At 36.8% G+C, this 26,198-nt stretch overlaps 1 protein-coding gene across 1 annotated transcript in view; it reads right to left on the minus strand.

The window, feature by feature from the left end:
* Erp44 (endoplasmic reticulum protein 44) overlaps positions 1-26,198 on the minus strand; it is a 90,847-nt gene that overhangs the window by 52,263 nt on the left and 12,386 nt on the right. The window contains exons 2-3 of the mRNA XM_055605323.1: positions 4,397-4,469; positions 2,747-2,786 (exon numbers count right to left, since the gene is read on the minus strand). Of these exons, the coding sequence (XP_055461298.1) occupies positions 2,747-2,786; positions 4,397-4,469 (113 nt within the window). The remainder of the gene's footprint in view (positions 1-2,746; positions 2,787-4,396; positions 4,470-26,198) is intronic.

Here is a 26,198-nt window from a genome sequence, read left to right on the forward strand (position 1 = left end):
TGGGGATTACAATAGCTACCTGCAGGGCAATCCTGAGTCTTAGAAAAATAATGTAGCCCTTGCCATATTTACAGCATTACTAAGCACCTACTGTGGTTTATGACTCTGAGGCATTGTAGTAGTTCTAGGCAGCTACATAAGAGGACCATCTTCCAGACAGAAAGAATAGTCTAGCTTATGAAAGCAAAGACAGTAAGCCTATCAGCAAATTACTCAAGTTTTCACAGTTGAAAAGGAGCATTAATTCACCATTAAATAGCACAAATATAGCCCATGGCAGCTCAGTCTCCCAAGTGGGTTCCCTAGTAAAGGGAACAGGGACTATTTCTGGCATAAATCCAGTGGCTGGCTCTTTGATTACCTCCCCCTGATGGGAAAGCAACCTTATCAGGCCACAGAGAAAGACAATGCAGCCAGTCCTGATGAGACCTGATAGGCTAGGGTCAGAGGGAAGGGGAGGAGGACCTCCCCTATCAATGGACTTGGGGAGGGACATGGGAGGAGATGAGGAAGGGAGGGTGAGATTGGGAGAGGACGAAGGAGGGAAGGTAGGATTAGGAGGGGATAAGGGAGGGGGCCACAACTGGGATAGAAAGTGAATAAACTGTAATTAATAAAAAATTAATTAATTAAAAAAGAAAAATAGTGGATGACATTCCTTGGGTAGTATGCTTTCTCAAATAACTGCCACTAGTCCATATTTCCACCTCATATTTTGAAACAAAGTTAGCAGCACATACAATTCTGTTTTCTCTTAATAAACAGAATTCTTCAGTCAAGAACACTACATTCTAGTTTGCCCTGTGCTACAATCGGATCAGGTTATCCAGGAAAAGTACTTTATTCCTCTGGATTTCAGTCTCCGTATCTGGAAGTATGGAGTAGATAATCTTCTACCAAACTTTATGACTAGTACTAATCCTAATTATCTTGAAAAATGAGACCTCCATTATACATTTTATAAACGGTATTTTTCTGTGTATCTTCAGCTTTTTATTAAAGTTCTTTAAATAAACCAGTATCATGCTTCCACACAATCACTCAGGAGACACTGTTACGCACTTAGCAGGAGGCATGTATTATGCAAAGTGCTTGAGGATGACTTATCATAACTGTACTTTAAGTCATCATAGTTATCATAACTGTACTTTAACTATCTCCATGAAGCAAAGATAGTATTTGGGCATCACCAACTCGATTGCTGCATATGTAGGGCTACAGCTAGGTAAGACTGGGGCTGTGGGAAATACATCTAATGTGAACTGAAAACATCTTAAGGCAAAAATGCATTAACTATACCTGCCCTTCAAACAGTACATCTCAGAAACAGCACAGTGCAGAGTATCAGTTTTTCACCCTCATGATCACTTGTCTGTCTGGGAACTAGACCTTACCACCACAGCCCCCCCACAGAGGAAATACATAGTGCATGTCACTAGCCCAGGCAGAGGTCACAATTTATAGTCCAGTTTCTATTGAATGTACATATTTTTATATAATAGTAAAATTAAATTAAGTCACATGTTGAATTATTACAAACTGGACACTATATAAGGTTTCCTAGTCTGATTTGAGAGAAAGGGTAGCAATATTGATAAATGAAGATGACTGGAAGAAGTGGCACTTAATCTATGATTTGAAAGATGGCTAACAAGTAAAGAAATATGTGAGAACAAGAAGTGATCCATCCAGGCTGGGAAGATGGTGAACAGTATAAGAATACACATTTTCACAGAACTTGAAAAGAGCTGGCTGTGAAGAGCACAATATGAAAGGAGAACGAAGCAAAAGATGCAAACAAGCAAATAAGAAAATCATGAGGGACCTTCTAGGTTAAGCCAGGGGGCTTAAATTTTCACCCAAAGATTGGAGAAGTGTAAGGTACAGTATAAACTCAATCTGTACTGTTGAGAAGAAATCTGCCTTATATCGCAGAAAACATTGTAAAACTACATAATATAAAATATATAAATACATAATACATAAACTCTGCCTTATGCTGCAGAGAATATTATGGAAATACATAAGAGTAGAGGCACAGAAAACCAAGGAGGAGACTCACAGGAAACTACAGGACCACAGCTGCCCAAAGCAGGCTGGTGGCAGCTGGCAGGCAATGAGCCTGTTAAGGAGTGGTTAAAACAATAATGCCAGGGTTTCAAATTACTGGCCAGTAAATTCTTCCTTCTTCCTGTCTCCATCACACATTCTTTAGCAGACTTAAGCATCATGTTTTAGATCCTGGGAATCCTGGGAAGACACTGCCTCTGCCCTCAAAGTCAGTTTGGTAGGGCACAAGCAGATTAAAAACAAAACAGTATCTAAGTTGAACAGTTCTAATTCCAAAGTCTGAAACTACAAATGATAAACAGTTTCAGATTTGGATTTTTGAATTAGAGACACTCAACTGCTAAAAGTCTATGTACATGTTCCAAAAATGAATCACTTCTGAGCCAAAGCACTTCAGATAAGGGATAATCAACCTGAAGCGGAAAAAAGGAAAATGATCCCAGGGAACCATATAAAGACAGAAGACAGGATTCAGAGAAAGAACTACGGGCCTCCTCAAAAAACTGTGTAAGTTCAAAAATATCAACATTATTCTTATAAACTTGCCACACCTAAATCCTAATTTCCAACCTATGTTTTCTTCTCATGTATAGGGAAAACAGAAAAGGAAGTAAGGAAAGGTGAAAGGAAAGAGGAGGAAGGAAACCAGCCCCAAAACTAAAACAAGCTTACTTACCAGTCAGCATAAAAATTTACTAAAGCAACATCAGCATTATCTGAAATTAAAAAACAAACCAAAGTTATTTGTGTCTATGTGACATATTTAAAGATACAATTTTCATCATGATCTTTTCCCATTTATAAATGGACAATTAAAGATCTACAATAACAGTTACCTCTCACCCAGAAAGCCATACATGAGGAGGACAAGGTTGGCTTAAATATAACTTAACACTTTCTCTATACCCTCATTTATAAGATATACTTTCACTGGGTCTCAAATGAGTACAGGGCAAACAAGAAATCAAATCTTGATCAGTCATGTCACCTTCTAAGCAATCCAGTCTCATAAAGTGGGATGGTCCTGAGCTTACTAATCCATTTTTAAATATTCCATACACACAGAAACTGGGAACTAGCTCTGCAAGGAGAATCATCTTTCACTGAAGAGATCTGAACAGTTAGTTACTTCTCATTCTTAGAAGTCTACCTTGTAGCATTATAAATCTCCTTTTCCTGGTTCCTAACACTTAATACTCTGTCACACAAAATCTCTTAGGATGTGAAGACTTGAGAAAGACATAGTACTACTTCTTTTGATTAAACCCAACTCCTTAGAAACTGAAAACTCTTCCAACACCATGAAACTAATACACAGATGTTCCAGAATCTGGAAGGTGAGAGGGACGAGCACAGTGCAGACTTCAAGCCTGTTTCCCTTTCCCTTTCCCCTCTTTGGCTGATTTGCCCGTTCACTCAGGCTGTGATTCATAAACTGGTTTCTGTACAAGAAGCTCCAGCTTCACCCAGGAACTTAAAGAAATGCAAATCAGGTGCGGTCTGGCAGCTTCTGCCAAGAACTGGGGAGCTGCCCAAGCTGCACAGGTTTTAATAAGCCCTCTGTGTCTTTCTGATACCTGGTATACAGATACTACTCTAGAGAGCTCATGGGTAGGGAGAGATTCTTTTGACATTTAAAGCTCTATGAACATAAAATAATATAGGTAATTAATGCCTTTTAATTCCTCTTTATCTCTAATACTTGGGGAGTCAAGCATCTGTAAAACAGTGGCATGGCTTTTTGTTTGTTTGCTTTCAGGTATTTTTTTTTTAAATGAAAGAATTTATGGACACTACATATATTTTAAAATCTCCTTTGTTATAATCACCCACCATATCAACCATCATGACCTTTCCTTTAGTATCTGCAAAAATCGGAATATTCCAAGTTAATTCTATCTGTAATCACACTGTCAACAAATAATACATTCAACATAACAATTACTGAACTTAATTGGTTATTAAAAAGATATTGGAAAATAAGTCATTTAATTTAAATGAATAAAAAAACCTCTAGGCTCCTCTCTATGGCTCTTAATATTTAATAATGTAAAATGTAAACTACAGGGCCTTAAAAAAGGCCACCTCATGCATTGTCAGGAAGAGTATCTACACCAAGACAAACAAAAAGTTAAAAGCTTTACAACCTAGGAAATAGTACATTTTAAGAATTGTACTAATAATCAAAACCTAAAGTACTTCTATAAACTCAGTGAAATGAGCCAGAATGCCAGCTTATTAACTACTGTAGATAACTAAAATTTTATTGTGATTTTATTTATAAATTATTTGATAAAAAACATTTTAAAAAAATCAAGATACTTACTTAAAATTTCATCTATATTCTCTGAATCAAGACTTGTTATTTCAGCTGTTATAGGTGTAAAAATCGAAGTTACCTGAAAATTTTAAAATTTAAAATTAACATTTCTATAACAAGCAAATAAAGCAGTATAAAAGAAATTACTAAAGTTGGCTCTACTTGTTTTTAGAAAATCATCTTTCAATTGATTTTACTCATTCTTAGCTATCCTAACCTTCATTTGACCAATAAAATAATCCCCCCATCCTAAAAATTGGTCAGAGAATTCCTACACTTCCAAACACTTTGCCAATTACTAAGAAAATTATGAGTTTATGCAGCCATTCTGAAAGTACTGATATAAAACTAAGTTTATTGAGTCCAACCACCATGCACCTAAGACAGACACTGGGGAAGACTGGAGGCACCTACCTGGAGTGCCCTTGTACTGTTTTCACAGGTTATGATAAAGATGTGTTAGGTGTCAGCTACTAGAAAAAAAAGAATGTTTTCACTTTCACTTTAATGTGGAAATCCAAGTTCTAGATTATCAAAGAGAATCTAGTCTATCTGACAACTGTAATGCAGAGAAAAGATTAAATTTTAAGACAAAGTATCAAAGTTTTACTTATTTTAGGAAGTAATATTTATTCTTAGGTTCTACTGCTAATTCACTGTATCTGCTGCCCAAGGGATCTTTTACCCAAAGCAGAGTTTATACATGAAAATTCATCCACTGAATTACTGTTTTCCAGTAAATGAAAACTAATGTCAGATTCTACTCAAATAATTGCCAGGTCCTCCTTTGGATACCAATTCATGCTTAGTTCTCTGAACATGGTATTTCAAACTTTAGTAATTCACCAATTACTCAATGTACGCATGTTCATGCTAGCATGTAAATACCTCAAGTAATTCTTTACAACATTACTATATTCTCATAAAAGTAAGTTTAAGTATGACTGTGAGTATCTAAATAATTAGATTTTAGAAATGTTTTCACTCTTTTCAATGCCTCAGAGTTAGCTGAGAAGGGCAGACTTCCTTCCTCTGATACGCTTCAAGGCATGCTATGTTCTATCCTGGCTTTGAGAAAACAGATGTAGAAAGTCTCTCTAGCCTTCTTCCTTCTCCTGAAACAGCCTTTAAAAAGTTCCTCTAACCTTCTAAAGTAGGCCATGTTAGCTAGAGCAGCAGTTCTCAACCTGTGGGTCACAACCCCTTGGTGTACGTTTTGTGGGGAGAACAACCCTTGCACAGGAGTCGCATATCGTATTGCCTAAGTATCAGATGTTTATGTTATGATTCACAACAGAAGCAAAATTACAGTTATGAGTACCAATGAAATGATTTTATGGTAGGGGTCACCACAACATGAGAAACTATATAAAAGAGACACAGCATTAGAGTGTCTGAGAAACCTGATTAGAGTCTTTTCCTAGGCCTGGAGGAAAAAAAACATAGATCCCCATTTCTGAAAACTGAGATTCCAAGAAATCTGAACTTGGGCCTGTTGAGTTCCCCTTGGTGTACCACCATTCAAACATACCACTTCCTGCTACAGGACTCCTCAAAGGGAAAATAAAATGTTTCCCTGCTTCTTTCTTTAGACTGTGTATTAAGTAAACCTGTCTCATCTGTCTTTTGTTAGAAGTCTCAAAATTTAGAAATCTTCTCCTATACATAGCAACACTTAAAAGAGTCTTCCCACATACATGTATGACCAATTTTAAAAGAATTACAGAGGTCAATTATATTAGAAAAGACTTACAGTTGCGTGTTTGAGTGAAAAACTATAGAAACAAAAAATAAGCAGAGCAATGAAACTGATCACTATCAAAGGCAAGTCATTAAATAACAGAATTTACCAAGTACCTACTAGGTAACAAGGCACACCTAGGGCATGACACACGGTCTCTTAAGCTCTCAAACTAGCAAAGGAGAGAATGGCAAAATGTGTTGGGTGCTAAGACTGAAGATCTGGAAGGAAGAGGAATTGGAAGAGGAGAAATTGATCAGAATATATTATTGGAAAAAATTAATTTTCAATAAAAAGAAAAACTTTAAAAAAAGATGATCTCTGACTATATAATCCAACGGGGGCATATTTTTCAAGAGTTATATATTAAAACATATGCTTTCACACTGGGCCTTGTGGCACACACAAGTGCTTAATCTCAGTACTTGGGTATCATAGAAGAGTGAATGAAGTTCTTTGTTCCAGGCTAACCATGGCTACAGAGTAAGACCCTATCCCCCCAAACCTGCCCACCAAAAAAGTTTATCAAAATTTTAAATTTAATTTTTGTAAAGTTTTAAATAATTATATGAAAAAACATCTATATACTAGCTAATAAAGAAAAAGAGGTAATAGTTGATTTACCTGTAATAACTGTACTAGGACCTATGCAAATGATGAGGCTGGCATTCAGCTAGCAGCTGGGTTTGTTACAAGAACCCAAAGCAAGAAAACTGCCTCTGACCCAATAGTCTCTCTTCTCTCTAGGGAGTAAAGGGGGGTTTCCTACTAGCATTAACATTTCTATTAATGTACAATATGAAAAGTTTATTTGACTTGTTACCAAGCTCCACCAGACTGACAGATTGTTGCTCTTTACATCACCCTGGGCTAAATAAAAACTCTCTTGGGAAAATACCTTCATGCTTCAAATGCTGCAGAGTTCACATGAAATAAAGACAAGTGGGTCCACAGCAAAAAGGGAGGAAAGGAATCTCTACACTTGAAGTAAACTTTTTAATTTTCAAAAAATAAATTAGAAACATATATATGTGTACATGCGCACAGGCACACACACAGAGTGGAGAAGAAGAGAATTTTAAATAACAGATCTTCATAGACATGGAGAACACAGCCTCTAATGGTGAAATACTATAAATGTAATAGATAACATATATAAGTATAGATATAAACTCGAAAGTATTTTACAACTTAAGTTGTTCTCTTGTTCATTATATCATTCTTTTTGTTAATACAACAATAGAGAGCTATCTCTAAGCATATCCTACAATTCATGAGATAATTTCTTCAACACACAGTAGGTAAATCAACTATAAAGCATTCAGTCTGAGATGTCTAGTGATGTGATCTTACATAAAGAAGGGCATTCTCGTGGCTATCACACTAAACTCAGCTTTTAAAAATCTTTTAACTGGAGCTAGTGAGACAGCTCACTAGGTAAAGATGCTTGCCACCAAGCTTCATGGCCTGAGTTTAATCTCTGGAACCCATATGGTAGAGAACTCCCACAAGATGTCCTGTGACCTCCACACCAACTGACATGGCATTCATGTGTTAAAAAAAAAAAAAAAAAAAAAAAGAAGAGACCGAGGGAGGAATGGAAGAGGGGAGAGAAGGAAGGAAGGAAGGAAGGAGAAAAGGAAGGAAGGAGACAATTTTTTTTAAAAGCTTCCATTAAAAGGAGCTTCTTCAGCATTACCTAGAGAGTTTTAAAAGCTAAGATCCTAGTGGGAACCACAAAATGTTTCCTTTTGTTACCCTCCCCATTTTCCCCCAGGGCCACCTGTTTGGCTAGTGAAGATAGTACATAAAGCCACCTAGATCCTGTCCCAACCATGCTCCACTTCTTACTTCTCTCGGGACACAGGGCAAACTCTACCAGGGTGCCCTCTTATAAACTACTGTACATCATCCTTTGAGGAACCTCTGTTTTCCATTAAGCTTTGGTTTTCTTGGTAGAAAATGGTTTTCCTTTCGCAATAATCCAGTGTGTTAACTAGTGTCAGAATAGAAAAAGATTTGAAAAAGCCATCAAAGTCAGTAGGGTTACTGGGAAATTAAACTACTCTCTAGATTAGGTATCTTATTGAAATGTTGATTACATGCTAAGGTGAAATATTTCAGAAATAAAGTTTAGAAAATGTTTTTATTAACCACTCTCTCAATATTAGGTCAAGTTTTAATTGTTACAATACTAACATATTTCTGTCATCACTTTTGCAGCGTGAGAGTGTTTTGTCACCCAGTGTTAAACCTCAGTGCAGTTACTCTTTTTGAAAGAGGCACTAACCTATGAGGACCGCCTTTAGAGTTAAGAATAAATCAACAATACTATTAAAAAAGAATTTTTAAAATAATTTTACATGAGTTGTACATAATTTTAAAAAGAAATAAAATTTTCTAGTTCATTACAACGGAAGTTTCTTTCTAAATATTTTCTTAATGGGAACTATTATGATACTCTATAAATTGAATGTCTCCCAGAGAGAACTAATCCCTTTGAACAGGGCGGCTGCACCTTCCTTCCTGAGTTACATCCTATTGCTTTTCATGGTGCCCTGTGTTGCAACTAAAATGAATTAGTTAGAGTAATCACACATTCTAACTGGATGCAGTAAATGCAAGTTTGTAATCTCTACACCTGCAGGAGCTTTAGCATAGCCTAGGCTACACAGTAAGATCCTGTCTCAAGAAATAAATTAATATTCATTCACATTCATATTCATTCTCCCCTCTCCTCCATCAGACATAAATAAACTCTCCCATGCTTAAGGGATCCCAGATCATGCCTGTTGTCTTGGAGTTTTATATACTTAATACCATTCTTTCCCTCTATAGGCAGTTTTTTAGGCAAGAAGTTATATACAGTCATTGCAGCATACCCTGTAGCTGACAGGAACTGTACAATACTTTTCACCAATCCTAAATCATGAAGCATTACTCTTCATATAACATGCTAAAATGAGGACAGACTAAGAGTGAATAGAAGAGCAAGGATGTGACTGCTAGGCCAATCCCTAGCCTCACTACGCACCGGCAACACTAGGCTGCTCAAGTGAATAAAATCAACAACTCAGAACTGCTATAAGGCCTCTTTCAATGACATTCACAAATAGTCCAGATCCTGTAATTTATAAATTCAGAAATGCAGTCAGTTTACATTACCTGCAATTCCTAAAACATGTCTCATTGTTCTCCTGCCTCCAAGATTTGCTCATGTCATGCATGGTCACTGTTGGAACAGCTAGCTAAGGTAACCTAGTTTTCAGTATCCAAGTCAAAAGCTTCCTTTCTACAAAAACATTCTTCGTGGTCCCAGACAACAGTGATTCATTTCTCTCATGTGAACTCCTAGAGCACTTTCTACAGAACATTAACATATTATTCTTTCATAATAAAGGAACATGTTACTTCTGTCCTTAATCTGGTTATTTTATGTCAGTAACTTAATTTCTCCAACAGATAATGAGTGCTGTGAAAGTAGACCTGTCTAGTACTATATTCTATTTGTATACAATAAGTACTCAAATAAGTACTAAATGAATGGCTACACAGATAAACAAGTCTATGTTAATACTAAAAATCACAGTGAATGCTGGAGATGAGAAATGGGAGAGAGGTAAAGGAGAATAGCCAACAAATATAATAGTAAGTTTGAGAAAAATAAGGTTAAAACAAGGAATGCAACAATTTGGACTTAACTATTTGACAGAGAAAAACACAATGCTTGGTGAAAATTTGGAGACCTAGACCAAATCTCAGAAGCAATTGCTCTGCCCATCACAGAAGCTCCTCTGCACCTCTGCCCAACAGCTGCCCTGTTCCCCAGCAACACCTTCTTTCAGTTCCTTCACACTCTTTGACATGGTTTCCAGATGTTCCAGGACACAGACCATACAGCATGGTGACTACAGTTAATAGTATACTAAAAAACTGAAAAGCAATTAGATTACAAATATTCACATCACAAGAAAATGGTGTGAAGGTGATGGATATGGATATTAGCTCGATTTAATAACTGATAATGTATATATACATCAAAACACTGCAATGTTAACTGTAAATATGTGTAATCTTTATTTGCTGGTTATACCTTAATGAAGCTGAAGGAAAATAAACAGAATCATCAGTAAATTATTTCCAAAAGGAACAGCTACATTGTATTAGTCAGTGAAAAGTGAACAGCTGCACTGTGCCATCTGTAAGGTAAGAAAAAAAAAATGGCATGGGACTTTTAGGGCCCAGAGCTAATAAAATATTATACCCAAGTAGTTATCAAATATCATTTCTGTTAGTGAGATTCACAGGCTTGAACACATTTTCTAGGTTTTGAGTGGTTCACCAGAACATCTTTCTAATCAGTGGGCTTAGAAAATAAGAAGCACTTCTGATTTTTTGTTGTTGTTTAAAGCCCAACATGTTAAAACCTCACTGTTCAGTGTGGCTCCTTCCCCTGAAGCATTGGAATCACCTGAGAATCAGTGAGGTTCCAGTCCAGGCCTAATGAATACAAACTTTCATTTAGTATGATTTCCAGATGATTTCTATGCACACTAAAGTTTACGATGCACTGCTTTAGAGAGCAAAGCTTTTTACTCTACTGACAAACACATACATTCACTTAAAACTCTGTATAAAAGTTTATGGTCCTCAAATATGAATACAATCAACAAGTTTGTGATAATTCTGTAGTAACATGTAGCCATTACTTGACTTTAGAAAAGTGGAAAATTTGTAATTTTATTAGAAATTTACATGCTATTTTTGTAAAGTATATTGCCTTCTTCTTAAAATAATTTGAAAATGTCTTTGAAAAGACATTTCTGCATGAAATTACTTGCCTAAAGAGTTTGAATCTTGGATGTTTTCTTCCCTTTACCATTGCTGTTGTCAATGGGCATTGTCTACCCAACATTCTGTTGTTAACAGCTTAGAGTATTTTTGCTAGCTTTCAGTTGTTTGCCCTTTTGAATGAGATTCTCAAAATCCTTTACAAAGCATTTGCCATGTCTCTTCTACAGCGAAAAAAAAAAAAAAAAAAGTGATGTATCAGCACCAGCTCTCTTTCATTTCTAATCCATACTGACAGCCTGCCACCTGAAGTCCCAATGCTGCCTCTTGTCCCTGGAGGTCACTTTTCTGACTGCAATGTCAGCAACTCTTACTCTCAGTTTTGCATTAAGCTGGTGGACAACAAAAGCATAAAAGGTTTGCAGTTGGCTGTAGGGAGCTAGATGTTGAAAAGCCCCTGGAGGAAAGAAGCTGAAGTTAACAGAACGAAGGGCCTTGAAGCTGGGTATCAATCAAGGCGTATCTCACACTGTTAGTATTCTCAAGAGCAATATAATGAACTACAAGTTCAAAAAGAAACACAGGACAAAGCATCTAAGACTGATAAGCTATTTTTAACTCTTAACTTGCTCAGTGGTATCTTCTTGTAGTATCAAAAAAGCCCATTTTGTCATCACCAGGAGCAAACTGCATTTATGAATATGCATCACAACAATAAAAAAATATTTTTCATTAACTGAAAACATAGGCAGATATTAGGAATAAGTTTTTTACCCTGCCCCCTGCCACTTCCAATGCACCCAAATTCAGATATATAATATAATATAAGCCCCAATCTTAAACTAAGCCAATTAAATAGCCTTGGACAAATACAAAGAAATAAAAGTTGCTGTAATTCACAATTTTTGCTGGTGTTTAATCATACATGGATTTCCAATAAAAACTAATGACATCTGTTGTTTGTCTTCAGAATATCTAAATGTGGGATGAACTAAGTTAACTGGAAGACACAATGTAGTTCTTTAAACTTCAGGAGGAATGTTCTTGGTATAAAATTATTTTCATGGCTGGGGATGAGATTCTTAAGGTGTGGAAAGAACTACTTTCTGGAAAAAAAAAATCACATTTGTTCTTCCAGAACCCAAACTTCAAGCAACTGAAAAATAACAAGGAGTAGGAATCTGGAGAAAAGTCAAGATCACGACTGTAGTCTTTTCCTGTATATACCCTGAAACCTGAAGATGAGGGGTGGCAATAGTAGAGTGACAATGTTCAATGTATGATGGTCTCCTAATTAGTAGACAGCACTGTTCCTTCAAGTTACGGTCTAGAGAAATATTTGCAAATATATGCCAAGAGAAAATTATGACTGTTCTTCAAGCCACACAGGATTTTTTGCCCAACATGCCTGATAAAAGAAAGTTCCCTTAAGAGTGTTACAATTTGAAGCTTAAATGCTTCCCAAAGTCTAGGAAGGTTTGCTTGCCAGACTGTTGCCTCCACTTGCCGGAGGTGGTAAAACTTCACACAAAGGGTGTGATGGGAGGAAGTTAGGTCCCATATTTGTTGTTTCTCAGCTGCCATGATGAGCTCTTCAACATAATACACTGCTATATCAAGGTCTGAAGGCAAGAAAACCAACTAACTATGGACCAAAACATCTGAAACTACAAGCCAAAATAAATCTTTTTGCCATGCACGCTTCAATAAAACTTGAGTCAATTTAACATAGAACAAGTGAAAGTTATTCCTGAACAATATCACCACTAAAAGCCAAGACAAGTAGGTATTATGCTTCCTCATAAGATACAATGGGAAACAGAATCACCCATGAAGTGATAAACAACAAAAGACAGCATTTGACTTTATCCAACAGAAAATACCAAATATAGGGAAATGTGAAATGACACCATGAAGAAACAAGCAGCTAGCTAATACCAGAAAATAGAATGTTACATGGTGGGGGGGGGGAGGCAGGTTAACTTCATTTGGGCTTCCCATATGGATGCTGAAACAGGGAGTCAATATTTGAAAGATAAAGAGGGGCTGGAGAAGTGGCATCAGGGGGAAGACAGCCAGCATTCTATAGTGGGTGAGACAGAATGCATCAATGTTTTTGAATTCTAAACTTTGGAAATACCACATTTTTAGTTAGCTTTTAAAAAAAAAATACCAAGGTTTATACTAGATAGACCCTGTTTTCTCCTAAATTATGTAACAAATCCTTTAATCCTACTTGCCAGCTTTTGCAGTTAGGACATACATTTCTACACTGCAAAATGTGGAAAAAATAATCTCCCACACATGCCAAAGAATGCCCTTATTTCACTATTAAATATGTATTTTGGAGTGCATTGCCTTCAGTGAAGAACAACTCCTTAGTGAAATGTCTGACTATTTGTTTCTTATACTCAGTTCTAGATTGATTCTTGGACTTTCCAATTTCTTATTCCTGTGTGCTCCAGGGTAATAATAAGTTTATTACAAAATCATGACTCTACTATTACACAGGTCTATAGTTCTAATCCACTGCTTTTAAAATCTGAGTTTCCATAACCATACAATAAATTTTACATTGCAAAACTGTGCCCTTAGCTTTCTAAGATGTTATTTTTTGTCTGTCCTGCTAAATGACTTTCGCCTTGCACTCCATCTTGTTAAGTAAGATGGGGGCTCAGGATTTTTATTGCTCATATTTGCTTTTTCTCCAATATTTTGGAATCACATTCTTTTTATAGGTATGCATGTTTTCAGAAAAAAGTTAAATTTTACTTTGTGCTTTAATATAAAAAATTGCAACTGATCGGGCTAAATTTGTTATGATCACTGACTGACACAGTAGGTAGATTTAGTTTTATTTCTGCCATTTTTCTTTTATTTCTATAGTTTTAGTTTTTATTGTATTATCTGTCTGTCTGTTTTGTTTTTTTGAGACAGGGTTTCTCTGTATAACAGAGCCCTGGCTGTCCTGGACTCACTTTGTAGTCCAGGCTGGCCTTGAACTCACAGAGATCTACCTGCCTCTGCCTCTTGAGTGCTGGGATTAAAGCATGCACCACCAGCACATGGGTTAATTTTTATGGTTTTAAAAATGACCTTCCAACACAAACTAAATTTTGTTTTAGAAAGGTAGTTTGATACCCAGGAAGCTTTAATTCTCTTAGAATAGTGATCATGATAGCTAAATCTTCTGTTTTTCCATATATGCCATTTTGCATACTGCTTTCATACTCATCCTTATCAAAATGATGTGTTATTTTTACGCTATACACTTCAATGTCTAAGGAAGTTTACTGGAGGATGAAGTCCAGAGTTCATCATATTATGGCCCTAACAAACTTTCTCTCTTTACTTTCCATTGATGCGTGAATGTCACAGCAAAGCTTCACTTCTCACTTCAGCCACAGAAACTGTAGTGTCTACCTAACCTACAAAGTGCTTGCTTCCTGTGCTGATGGAAATCTCTTGAGAGGCAGAATGTGTACATGCAGCAAGCCCTGCCTGTCTCAGTGCTTCCATACCTATGGGTTTTCTTTCATGCATGGCCATGAACTTGAGTTAAGGGTGGATAGATACATTCTTGGTAAGCGGTCTCTGGTAGGCTTGTAATTAACATATAGAACAGAAAGATTAGTATGTTCAGTTTTGAAAGATGAAACTACAATGGGCTGATTTTTCCTATAAGCTCTCTGATATAGCAACCAAAGGGTAAATAACAGTGGAAGAGGAAACCCCCCCCAAAAAACTGCTATTCCCCTGAAATTTGCAATTCTGAATAATTAACATTTTGCTATAAAGAGACTGGTGGGGACTGAAGATCTGATAACAGATATGAAAGAGAGTTAAGCAGTAAGACAATTTATAACTGAGTAATCTTTGGAGCCCATGATTCTATTTCAGTGCTGTCTTTACATCCCATGATAAACAGAACTATAAATGACAAAATACATCTTTGTGACTTTTATATTAATCACTTGATCTCTAAGAGAGTTCCATTTAGATGCTGTCTGGCCTACAAGGACTATCTAAAACTGTTTCAGTATCTAAAAATAAAATGTTCATTGAAACTGCTGTAGAAATTTCATTCACTGATAAAACACAAATAATGCTCATCTCTACAATAGTGAAACTTGCCTTTCCTTTTAAAAATAAAATTTATTGGTAGGTACAGCATTTTAAAAATTTATTCTCTTAATCTGGCTGTAAACTGAGTAATTACTTTTTACTTGTTAGTTTCTACAATGAAGCTAAGTATTTTTCTTACATAGTTTTGGAAGAGCTCTTTAGCACTGTCTTTTCATTTGAGTTCAGAAAGTGCCTTCTTTTCTAGCCACAGTACCATTGATTACTTTTTACTCTTTGAGCAAATAAGACAGATTTTAAAATCTCATAGAATTGTAGAATACCTAGATATGAAAAAAGTTAATATAGTTCAATCAAATTAATCTTATAACAAATATTGTGATGTCTCTTCTGTACACCAAGTACCATGCTTGGTATAAAAGAAACAAAGAATGGAATACAATTTAAATGACCTGTCAAAAAAGAAGAAAGGAGCAAAAAGAAAGGTATTCATAAGGAGGGATGACCTTTTCATTATTTTATAGTGGTCTTGGGATTTTCAGGTACAAGGTCATTTGCACACGAAAAGACTGTGATGATTCAAACCTTAAGTGGTATATGAGCTGTACCAAATAAATACATAAATGGTATATTTATATAAGATTTAAGTATGAACTAATGCAATTTGGTCTCTATATTAGTTTGCTAGGACTGCCTGACAATTAACAAAGACATAGCGACTTAAAACAAATTTATATTTTATAATTCTAGATGTAAGAAATCAAGTCACTGGCAAGACACTGTTCTCAAAGCTCTTGAAGATGGATTCTCAGTTGCCTCTTCCAGTGGCTACCAATATTCCTTAATTTACAGAGATCCATCATTATAACCAAAACCTCCATCATTTCATCTTTTTTCTGTGCACTCTCGTCATAAGAACATCAAGACCTAGAGTCAGGACCTTCCCTAAATCTAGGAAGATTCCAACTCAAGAGCATCTATAACAAAGGACATCTATAAGCCTTCTTTCTAAAAATCACCAAGGTCATATTTAGAAGCTCTGGTGAATACAGGCTGAAGGAGTGCTTTCCAAATCATTGAAGCTGTATGGTCCATATCATCTTAAATCTACATTTACATAGGTACACAGAAAGAAAGAAGTGACTTGTTCTTATGTGTGAATATCTCAAACTTTATCCCTGAGATTATAAAATAAGGAACTCAATACCTTTGTTAGAAGTATATATGAACATACCCAATTGTATTATTAATAAAATGAGTTTCTTATGTTTCTTTTTTATAGCAGTTTTTATAGGAAATTTATTATGTACTTGTGGGGGGGGCTAAATGAATATGAGGTTCCCATGAAGGTCAGGTATGTCTGACCCCTCTGCCAGAGTTCCAGGTGGTTGGGAGCTGCCTAATGTGGGTTCTGTAAAAGTAGTACAAGTTCTTAAGCACTGAGCCATGTCTCCAGTCCTCTTACGTCCTTTTAAAACTATTTTCGGGGTCTTTTCTGAGACTGACACTCCACTAATGACCATGTATGGATATAACCTAGAACCTCTACTTGGATGAAGCCCGTGGTAGCTCAGTAACCAATTGTTTTCCCATAGTAAGGGGAACAGGGACTATTTCTGACAGGAACTCAATGGCAGGCTCTTTGACCTCCCCACCCCCAAAGGGAGGAACAGTCCTGCTAGGCCACAGAGGAGGACTTTGCAGCCAGTCCTGAAGATACCTGATAAAACAGGGTCAGATGAAAGGGGAGGAGGTCCTCCCCAATCAGTGGACTTGGAAAGGGGCAGGGAGGAAATGAGGGAGGGAGGGAAGGTTTGGGATGGAATGAGGGAACGGGATACAGAGTTAATAAAATGTAACTAATAATAATAAAAAAACTATTTTCAAAGGTACTTTCACTATTTTCATCTCTATTTCAAGATGATCTTACAGATGGTTTAGAATTTCTTCAAATACTTCTTTCTGCATGTAGAATTATAAGTGACTAAATATGAGTATTCAATAGATCAAACAGTAATTCATAACTAAGTAGAAAATGTTAACCAAAATATTAGTCAGCAAGATACTCCAACTTTGGATATTCTGTACTAATGAGACAGGCACAGGAGATAGTTTAGGCTGGGACCCTATGTGGTTTTGGTTTTACATACAACACACACACACACACACACACAGCCCTACGTCTGTAATAAAGTACTTGTTGGCCTAGCCCCCTCAGCTGCACATAATATGTGCACACACCTCTCTCCAAACAATAAACCTAGCAACCCCTGAACCTTCACAAGACCTACCCACATCAGACTACATGTACTCCCATCTCTGAGTAATAAAACATTTTCCACGTTTAACAACAATCAAATTCAGACAAGTTCTATGTTAAGTGTATTCTTAATGAATTCAGTTAGGAAAATAGAAGGACTGGTGGCACAGTAAGGCAAACTGTGCCCTTCAAATAAATTTTTAGAGAAAATGCCCTATGTACCATCTGATGTCTATGTATAACTGAGCATAGAGATCACTAAAATCAGATGCATTATGAGAAAGGCCATGGACAATAGGAAAAATGAACATATGATCTATCAAAATAGAGAACCACCCAAACTACACCCCTTAGTAACCAGTCCCTCTGTCTTAAGGTAACAATTTCTGTGATGAAACCCCTCAACCAAACAAAACATCGGGAAAAAAGGGTTTATTCTGTTTACCCTTCCACATCACAGTTCATCATCAAAGGAAGTCAGCACAAGAACTTAAGGTAGGCAGGAGCCTGGAGGCAGGAGTTGATGCAGAGGCCATAGAGGAATGCTGCTTACTGACTTGCTCCCATGGCTTTCTCAGCCTGCTGAGACCCAAGACCACCAGCCCTGGGATAGCATCACCCACATGGGCTGGGCTCTCGCCCAATCAATCACTAACTAAGAAAATGTCTCCAGCTGATCTTATGGAGCCATTTTTCTCAATTGAGGTCCGTCCCCTCCTTTCATATGACTTTAGTTTGTGTCAAGATGATATAAAACTAGTAAAGACATACTCCTTTCTTAGACCCCACAAAAAGAGATTTAAGGCTGCAACCTGGTACCCTTAAGTCTCTTCACTCATGTGGTCTACTGTTTCCTTGCAATAAAACTGACCTTTTTTTAAAAAAAATAATTTATTATTTTTTTTGTGCACTAGTATTTTGTCTGCATGTATGTCTGTGTGAGGGTGTCTGTCAGATTTTGGGGTTTCAGACAGTTGTGAGCTGCCATGTGGGGACTGGGAATTGAACCCAGGTCCTTTGGAAGAGCAGTCAGTGCTCTTAACTGCTGAGCCATCTATCTAGTTCCCCTATCTGACCTTTTTTTTTTTTTCCTTAATAGCTTTGCTTTAAATGAAGTTTTTCTGCTTTGTAGTCTGTGTGAGATTTTATTTCAATTCTTTGTAAAGAAGAACAAAAAACCTTGAAAGACATGACCCAGACCCTGACCACCTGAAACACTAACGACAAACTTTTTAGAAAAATTAGTAAACAAAAACCTTGGGGTTTTCTTAGTGATGGAGGACATCTTTTTAAAAGCATGATGGGATTACGGGTCTTATAAATTACAAATGAAACTCTTTCCAAAAAAATTTTATTAGTACTGCTTCAATAAGCCATGGCTTGCTTATATCAACTTACCACAAACTATAGAGTTGTTTTAGAAGATGGAAACTCAGCTGAGAAAATGTCCCCACCAGACTGGCCTGTGATGCATTTTCTGCATTGATGATTGATGTGCAAGGGGCCAGTTCACTGTGAACCATGCCACCCCTTGCCTGGTGGCTGTGGGTGCTATAAGTAAGCAGGCTGAGCAAGCCATGGCGATGAGTAAGTACGCAGTAATCCTCCATAGACTGTGATTCAGCACCTGCCTCAAGTCCCTTCCCTGATTTCACTCAGTGTGTGAGTGAAAGTGGTAAGATGTGCGATCTGAAAGTGGTAAGCTAAAATGAATGAATGAATGAATGAATGAATGAATTTTAAAACAAAACAAAACACCTTTCCTCCACAGGTTGTTTGTAGTCATGGTGTTTTATCACAACAATAGAAACCTTAACTAAAACAAAGTATGTAATACTCTTCATAGCACTATTTTTTGAATTGTATATTTGAACACATTACTAGGTTGTGAAACCACTCCCTGAAGTTACACCCAACAGTAACAAAAAGGAAGTGACACTGCCAGAGGATGTACATAGTGATATTAGGTACTTTTGAGAAACTTTTAGTTGTATTTATATATGTCAGATAGCAGTGCGAAATGTTTTGCTTTTTTAAAAGTTTTATATTTTGCTTTTACTATATGAATGCTTTGTCTGCATATATGTCTGTTCACCATGTACATACCTAACCTGTGGAGGTGGGAAGAGGTCACAGATCCCCTGGATTAGGAGTTACAGCTGAGAGCCACTGTATGGGTGGGATTTGAACCTGGGTTTATTGTGAAAGCAGCCAATGTTCTTAACTGCTGAGTTATCTATCTCTCCAACCCCTGTAGTTTTTCATATTCTGAAACTCCATAAAAACCAAACAAAAAACAAAACAACAAAAACCCTGAAAACCTCTGTTGTGAACACAACCTCTGTGTTGTGAACACAAATTTTAATTCTAAGTCTTCACAAGAGATTTGTCCATAATTCCCAATTTTTTTCCTTGCCTTAGCCATAATGTAACTGCTGATGTTGCATATTTTTCCACTATGTGAAAATGATTCTTTGTAAGGTAGTACTTAGTCTAGAGATGAATCATGATCTTAATGTTTCTTGGGAAACAAATTCCACTGAGATAAATAAGTCAGCAACTCCAATAAATCTCAGAATATTAGGGCACAAAGCAGCCATAGATATTGGTGGACAAGGGGAAGGCAGAGAAGCACACAGCCAAAGGTTACTTGTTGAGTGTCAGAGCTGCAGCACAATCTTCTGCCTCCTGGCCCTCGACTCATAGATTGTATTTAACTATCACCATAACCTCAACTAACCTCATCATAACCTCGACTAACTGTATGGAACAATTATAAATGCAATTAAAGATGAAATGAACAGTAATTCAGTATCTATTTTTGTAATTTAAGCATGAATTTACTTAAAAATCATCGGATTACTAATGTAAAATTTCTAATTTGTGTAATTTAAGCACATAATCTCTTTTCAAAGTTTTGGCTTTGTTACTTGGGATTTATTTTTCAATCCACTGTTTCTTGGCTTAAACTTGAAATGAAAGTTTCTGGTTTCTTTGCAAACTCAGTTATGGTATGTAAATATGTTTTTTGTTTTGATTCCATATATGAGATGTGGGCATGTTTTTTTCCCCCTCAGAAAACAGACCCCGTGAAAAGCTGAGTGATGTTTGTCTCCTGGAAACTACCTTGTGCAAGGAGGTATGGTTTTTGCTGGCTGGAAAACATCCTTGTGTCGACTCTGAGAAGGGATAAATAGAAGCCCACAGACAGTGAGATAATGCTTTTTGGATCACTACCCTTTACAATGGTTCGCCTCTCTTCGCTGGTTTTTGCAGAGAAATGCTCCAGAGAATTTTCTGTGTTGCTTTGGTGGAGTTTTACCGCTGTGGCAGAGGTGTGGCAGACTGATGCTATTTGGATGGAGTCTGGCCACTTTTGCTGAGTGGTACCACTGCTGGTGCTGCTGCCTGCTGTTTGTTGCTGCTGCTGTGGTTTGCTGCTTTGCTGTTTGACTGCACTTCTGGTATCCTGAGATTGTTATATCCCCGAAGAACTCAATGACCCTAATCAGCAGGAAGTAATTAAAAGAGGTCTACAGCTCCTTTCCCTACTACTCTCCTACCTAAGGTCTGGAAGTTGGAATGGAAGTAGAAGCAATGATGAACATTAAATAAAGTAGGTGTCTAAAAAAATCTAAGCCTATAGAAAGTAAACTGTTACCAGTTCTAGATCACCACTTGATATCAGGAGTGCTTATCAACTGCTTTATCTAAGCCCCAAACAGGTTATTTATTCATTGGGCAATTTTGAGGTATCAGAGTGAAGTTCAAACATTATTAAGGACTTTATGTTCTCATGAAATAAAAATCAGAAGGACACAAGTTTCAAAGTTTGTGAATGCATCAGGGACTTGAAACATGGTCCCTCTTGCCTCTAACTAAAAACAGTGGGTTTTTTTCTTTTGTTTTATGGGGGTTTTTTTTTGGGGGGGGGAGAAAAGAGGGAAAGGCTGAGTTTTTGGTTTTTTTGTTTGTTTGTTTTGGTTTTTGCCTTTCTAATGTTTATCTTGAAGTTAATCAAGTTCTCCTTTATCCATGGGTTTTTTTTTTTTGTTGTTGTTGTTGTTGCTGAATATGGGAAATAAAGTAAATAAAGTAAATTTGCCACTCATAACAAATGTCATAACTTATACTCAGAAACTCAAGAAAAAAATTAAATCAAACTACAAAAATTAGAGAATGTGTAAGGTATTGAAGTATAAATTTAGTATACAAAGGTAAGAACATATAAAACGTAGTACTCATCAAAGTACAGTTTAGAATCAGACTCTTAAAAATAAAAGGCCTCATTCATTCACTTGTTTTAGTTAGTCAAAGGATGTCAGTCTCCCTCAAGGTGCTTTCTGGGCTTCACAATGGCTCCATGGGTTTGACAAGCTTTCCCTCCCTCCCTAACCTTTACCTTAAAAAACAAACAGCTATTTAGAATGGTGACCAAAAAAAAAAAAAAAAAAGAAAAGAAAAAGAAAATCTACAAAGAAATCCAACCAATGTTAAGAAATGTGAAAAACAAACAGTAACAAGAAAACAAATTTAGCAGTTGCCAAAGAATGTGAAAGGATAAACAAATGGTAAAAAGCTATACCAACTTCATGCCTAGGAAAGCATACGCACTCATTGATGTGTGGGCAGTTTACAAGGTATGAAGATTATTACAATAAAAATGATGCTGTGTGATGATCACACCTGGATTCTAACACTTCAAGAGGCTGAAGCAAGAGGATTGCCTTGACCAGTCAGTTCCAGGACAACGTAGGGACAGAGTGACCCTCAGGCTCAGTGGTTCTCAGCCTTCCTAATGTGGCAACTCTTTTAATATACAGTTTCTCATGTTATAGTGACCCCAACCATAAAATTATTTCATTGCTACTTCATAACTGTAATTCTGATACTGTTATGAATTGTAATGTAAATGTCTGATATGCAGGATATCTGATATACAACTCCTATGTAAAGGTTGTTTGAGCCTCCAAAGTGGTTGTGACCACAGTTTGAGAACCACGGCTGTAGGTCAAGACTAATGTAAATAAATAAGTAGTGCTCTATGTAACCCTGAAAAATCACTACAATCCATGTTAAGGGGAGAACAACACAAAAGACTAAGTGTAATAAACAAACACTTGAAAGCCTGATAGAGATTCTCCCCTCCTACAATGAGTAAGAAAAATGTTTCACACCTAAGTGACCAGAGCGGAAAGGGGAACATAAGTACTTTGGGGCAGTGGATTACTGTGCAGTCAGAGGCCTACTTCAGTTTCACTTGTGTATGTCCTGCCACAGTCAAAGGGAAAACAGCTGACAGAGGTAGGATTCCTCCTACTGCTGACTGAAGGTGAAAAGCTTTCTACCAGCTAACACTGAAAGTCTAGAGATTGTGTTTGCCTTTCATATACAAGATGAAAGCAAAAACAAAACAACAACAAAAAAAATGAACCGACAAAAAAAAATATCAGTTATTCTAATTTACAGAGAAGCAATGGTTATTACATGTATGAAAATGACCAGCAAAAAGATGCCACAAGAAAGCAGCTCCTTGGTATCATCCACCTTATCTCTGTATATCTTTCTTCTGTCTCCTAAATGTGGCCCCTTTCTTTTTTCCTACCCAGTGGGAATTTTAACATCTAAAAAGACTTACTATGTACCAGGAGTTTTCTTAGTTGTTTGTTTATACCCAGGCTAGTCTTGAACACTCCAACTTCTTGCCTCAACACCCTGACAGAGGGGATTATAAGCAGAGGCCACCATATTGAGCTTTATACCTATTTTCATTAGACCTATGAACAAATTTAGCTTAATGGCTAAATTTTACTAAAAGTAGTGAAGATTATATACATGTACACATTCTGTATCAATAAGTTGATATCCCACTGGAAGCAATATAACTGGAAGCAAGGGTAACTGGTATGTGTGTGAGGCTTATAAGAGCAAATGAAACTGTAAACCAGTCATTTAAAATCTTCCACACTTATGTAAATAGTATTTAATCTTTTCAGTGACAAGTCTGAAGTAATAATATTCTCTTCCTTTACCAAATTCAACCAGAGCTGACACATCTCTAAAGCATCATCATTTTCTACTTACCTCATGTCACTTACAGCAACAGACTTCTGAATGGCTCCAAATGTGCAAGTAACATACAAAGTTGTTCTATGTGGATCTAATGATACCTTTCAAATGGAACGGCATAAAGTGTGTCTCCCTACTTTCATCTGCACCACTTACAGGAATTAATCTGCTTTTGTACTAATAGAAGAACCACATATTAAGTTAGATTTTCTTTGCCATCAATCATAATTACTGTTTTACTATTTGGGTAAGACTATGTCCTAAGTTACCAGAGGAAAGCAACAAGTTGATAACTGCTTTATGAAACCACAACAATTTAGAATCAGATTAAAAAAAAAAAAAAAAAGAAAAGAAAAGGCTTTATCCATTTACTTATCTCAGTAGGTCAAAGAAAGGATGGCAGAACCACAGAGGGTTGATCAACACAAGAACCAACTTCCCCCAACACACTTTCCAGGTTTCACAATGCTCCATGGATGCGCAAGATTTACCTCCCTGACTCTTATTACAAAACACCTCTCATATGCAGATGGATGCAAAGCACTTTATATACATATGTATGATCTCATAGCTTTGCAATATAATTATATCCAACTTTAAACTAGACAAACAAGGCTCAGAAGAAGGGAAATGGCATAGCTAAGGAGAGTCAGAAAAGAAAAAGGTCTTTTAGCTCTCAAGGTCATTATACCTCCTAGCAAGGTCAGTTACTGTTGTAGGCCTGTGGGGCCTAGAACTACTACAATTCATCAACTCTTTCTCAAACAGAGGCTCATGACACAGTAAGCATCCGGGTGAAGAAATCTAGAATGAAATACATCTGAGGCATGCCCAAATGTTTTACTTTAATAGCAATTCTTAAAAGTCATTTGTTACTATTAAAGAGAGGGCCAGAGTACGTTTTTGAGAAAGGAAGGAAGGAAGGAGGGAAGGAAGAAAACAAACAAACATGGGGGTGGACGTGAAGCCAGGGTGCGTGAAGTCAGAGGATAAGTGTGTAGAGTTGGTCTTTCCTTCTACATGTACCTAGAGTTCAGGGATCAAACTCAGGTAGTCAAGCCTACATGGTAAGGGCATTTACCTGCTGAGCTATCTCACTGGCCCCAGTAAATTATTTTCACAGTTTATACATATCTCTTTATAACATTTACAACACTGAAGCTGAAGCAGGAATCGTGTTATGACTGTTTTATAAATGAGAAAATAAAGTTTAGTAGTATCTAGTATATACTAAAAAATAAAAACATTGCCAAATGAATAAAATTCAAATAAAGTGCGTGATTTGTCTAAATTTATGATAGGACAGAGATTTTAAAAAATCCTAGGTTTCTAATAATTCTAAAAGTAGTAGACTCTTCAAAAAATAAAGCACAACTATCTTTATATACTATTTTCATAATTATACAATGAATTTAAGTACAATACTAATTAGGTACAGTTAAAAGACAGAGCTTGGCAGACAACTTATACACAGCACCACATTTCTAAGTTACCTTTTGTTAACATAATGACAGTGGATGGTATAATGGCAGAGCTAGGAAGAGAAATTATTCGCTTAATATCACATTTTTAAGCTGCCTTTTGTTAGCATAATGAATAGGATCAGAAGACCACAGGCACTGGAAAGTAGTCACAGGAGCTTATTAATTCAGTGCACACAATCTTAATACAACTAGACAGACACTTATTTCCTGACTCCCTCATCCTAACAGGATTTATTGAATGTTCACTATGTGGCAGAAGCTAGAAGAGTTTCCAACACTGCTACAGGCACATTCATAATCTCACGTCTTCTCTAAGACTTGCAGATGAGTTCCTGTCCCCATTTAACAGCTAAGAAACAGTAAGTAACTGAACTAGGTAGGTAAACTACAGTCATTTCCAAATGCTAGGGAATGATTACCTATATCTACACGGGTATCTCTTTGTTCAAAAGTTTCCTCTAAGATAAAACATTTCGTCTTGGTGGGAAGCTTATGAGTCAGGATGTTCTAAAGTAAGGTGACAATTCATCTTATAGGACTAGCATAAAAGTTTCAGAAGTTCCTGAAAACCACTCTCCATACACCAGTTTATACCAACAGTAAGCACTGCTGAAGGACACTCTCAAGACAAGCTGAGCTGCCCAGAAGAGGCTCAGGCCAATTAAGCTATCTGAAAGAGACAGGCTAGCCATACTGCCTGGAAGAGACACTCTCAGACATGGTGAGCTACCTGTAAGTCATGCAGTGAGTGCTAGGGTAAACTTTTGTGGTGATACAACTGTCTTCTCATTATTTCTGCTCCTGAACTCCTTATGCAGACACCTGTAGGCAACCCCACTAAAACTCACTGGTTCACCAAGATGGACTTCAGCCATATGGGGTTTCATCTGTAATCTGTTCCTTCTTTGGGGAAAGTAGATGTCTGTCACATATCCCCTGGAATATAGTGCCACGCAACATTTTTCTTCCTATATTTCCATGAGTTGCTGCAGCAATCTACCTCTTCATACCAGGATTAAACAGGAATCTAGCCTTTGATTTTTCTAAATAGGAAAATAATTATTAAAGCTACATTCAAATACAAACAAATAACAGGAATGGAGTAGGCTAAAATGTGTTCAGTGCTTAATGAAGGCATATTTTTTTTTCTTCATTATGCTTCTCTGTACCATGAAAGTGTATCGATATCAGGAATCAAAACAACATTTCAGGAATTCTTTTGACTTAACACTTTAAATTACTACCACCATGTTTTTCACATTTGAAGCTGACAGCCTTCCTACCATACCCAGAGAATATTTTTAATTGACACTACCAGGACACTACTATTTGACTGAGAATCCTACGTCCAAAAGAAGCAACTGGGCCAAGGCTCAGGAA

This window comes from Psammomys obesus, unplaced genomic scaffold (assembly GCF_907164565.1).
Source record: "Psammomys obesus unplaced genomic scaffold, mPsaObe1.curated_primary_1811, whole genome shotgun sequence".
Classification (NCBI taxonomy): Eukaryota; Metazoa; Chordata; class Mammalia; order Rodentia; family Muridae; genus Psammomys; species Psammomys obesus.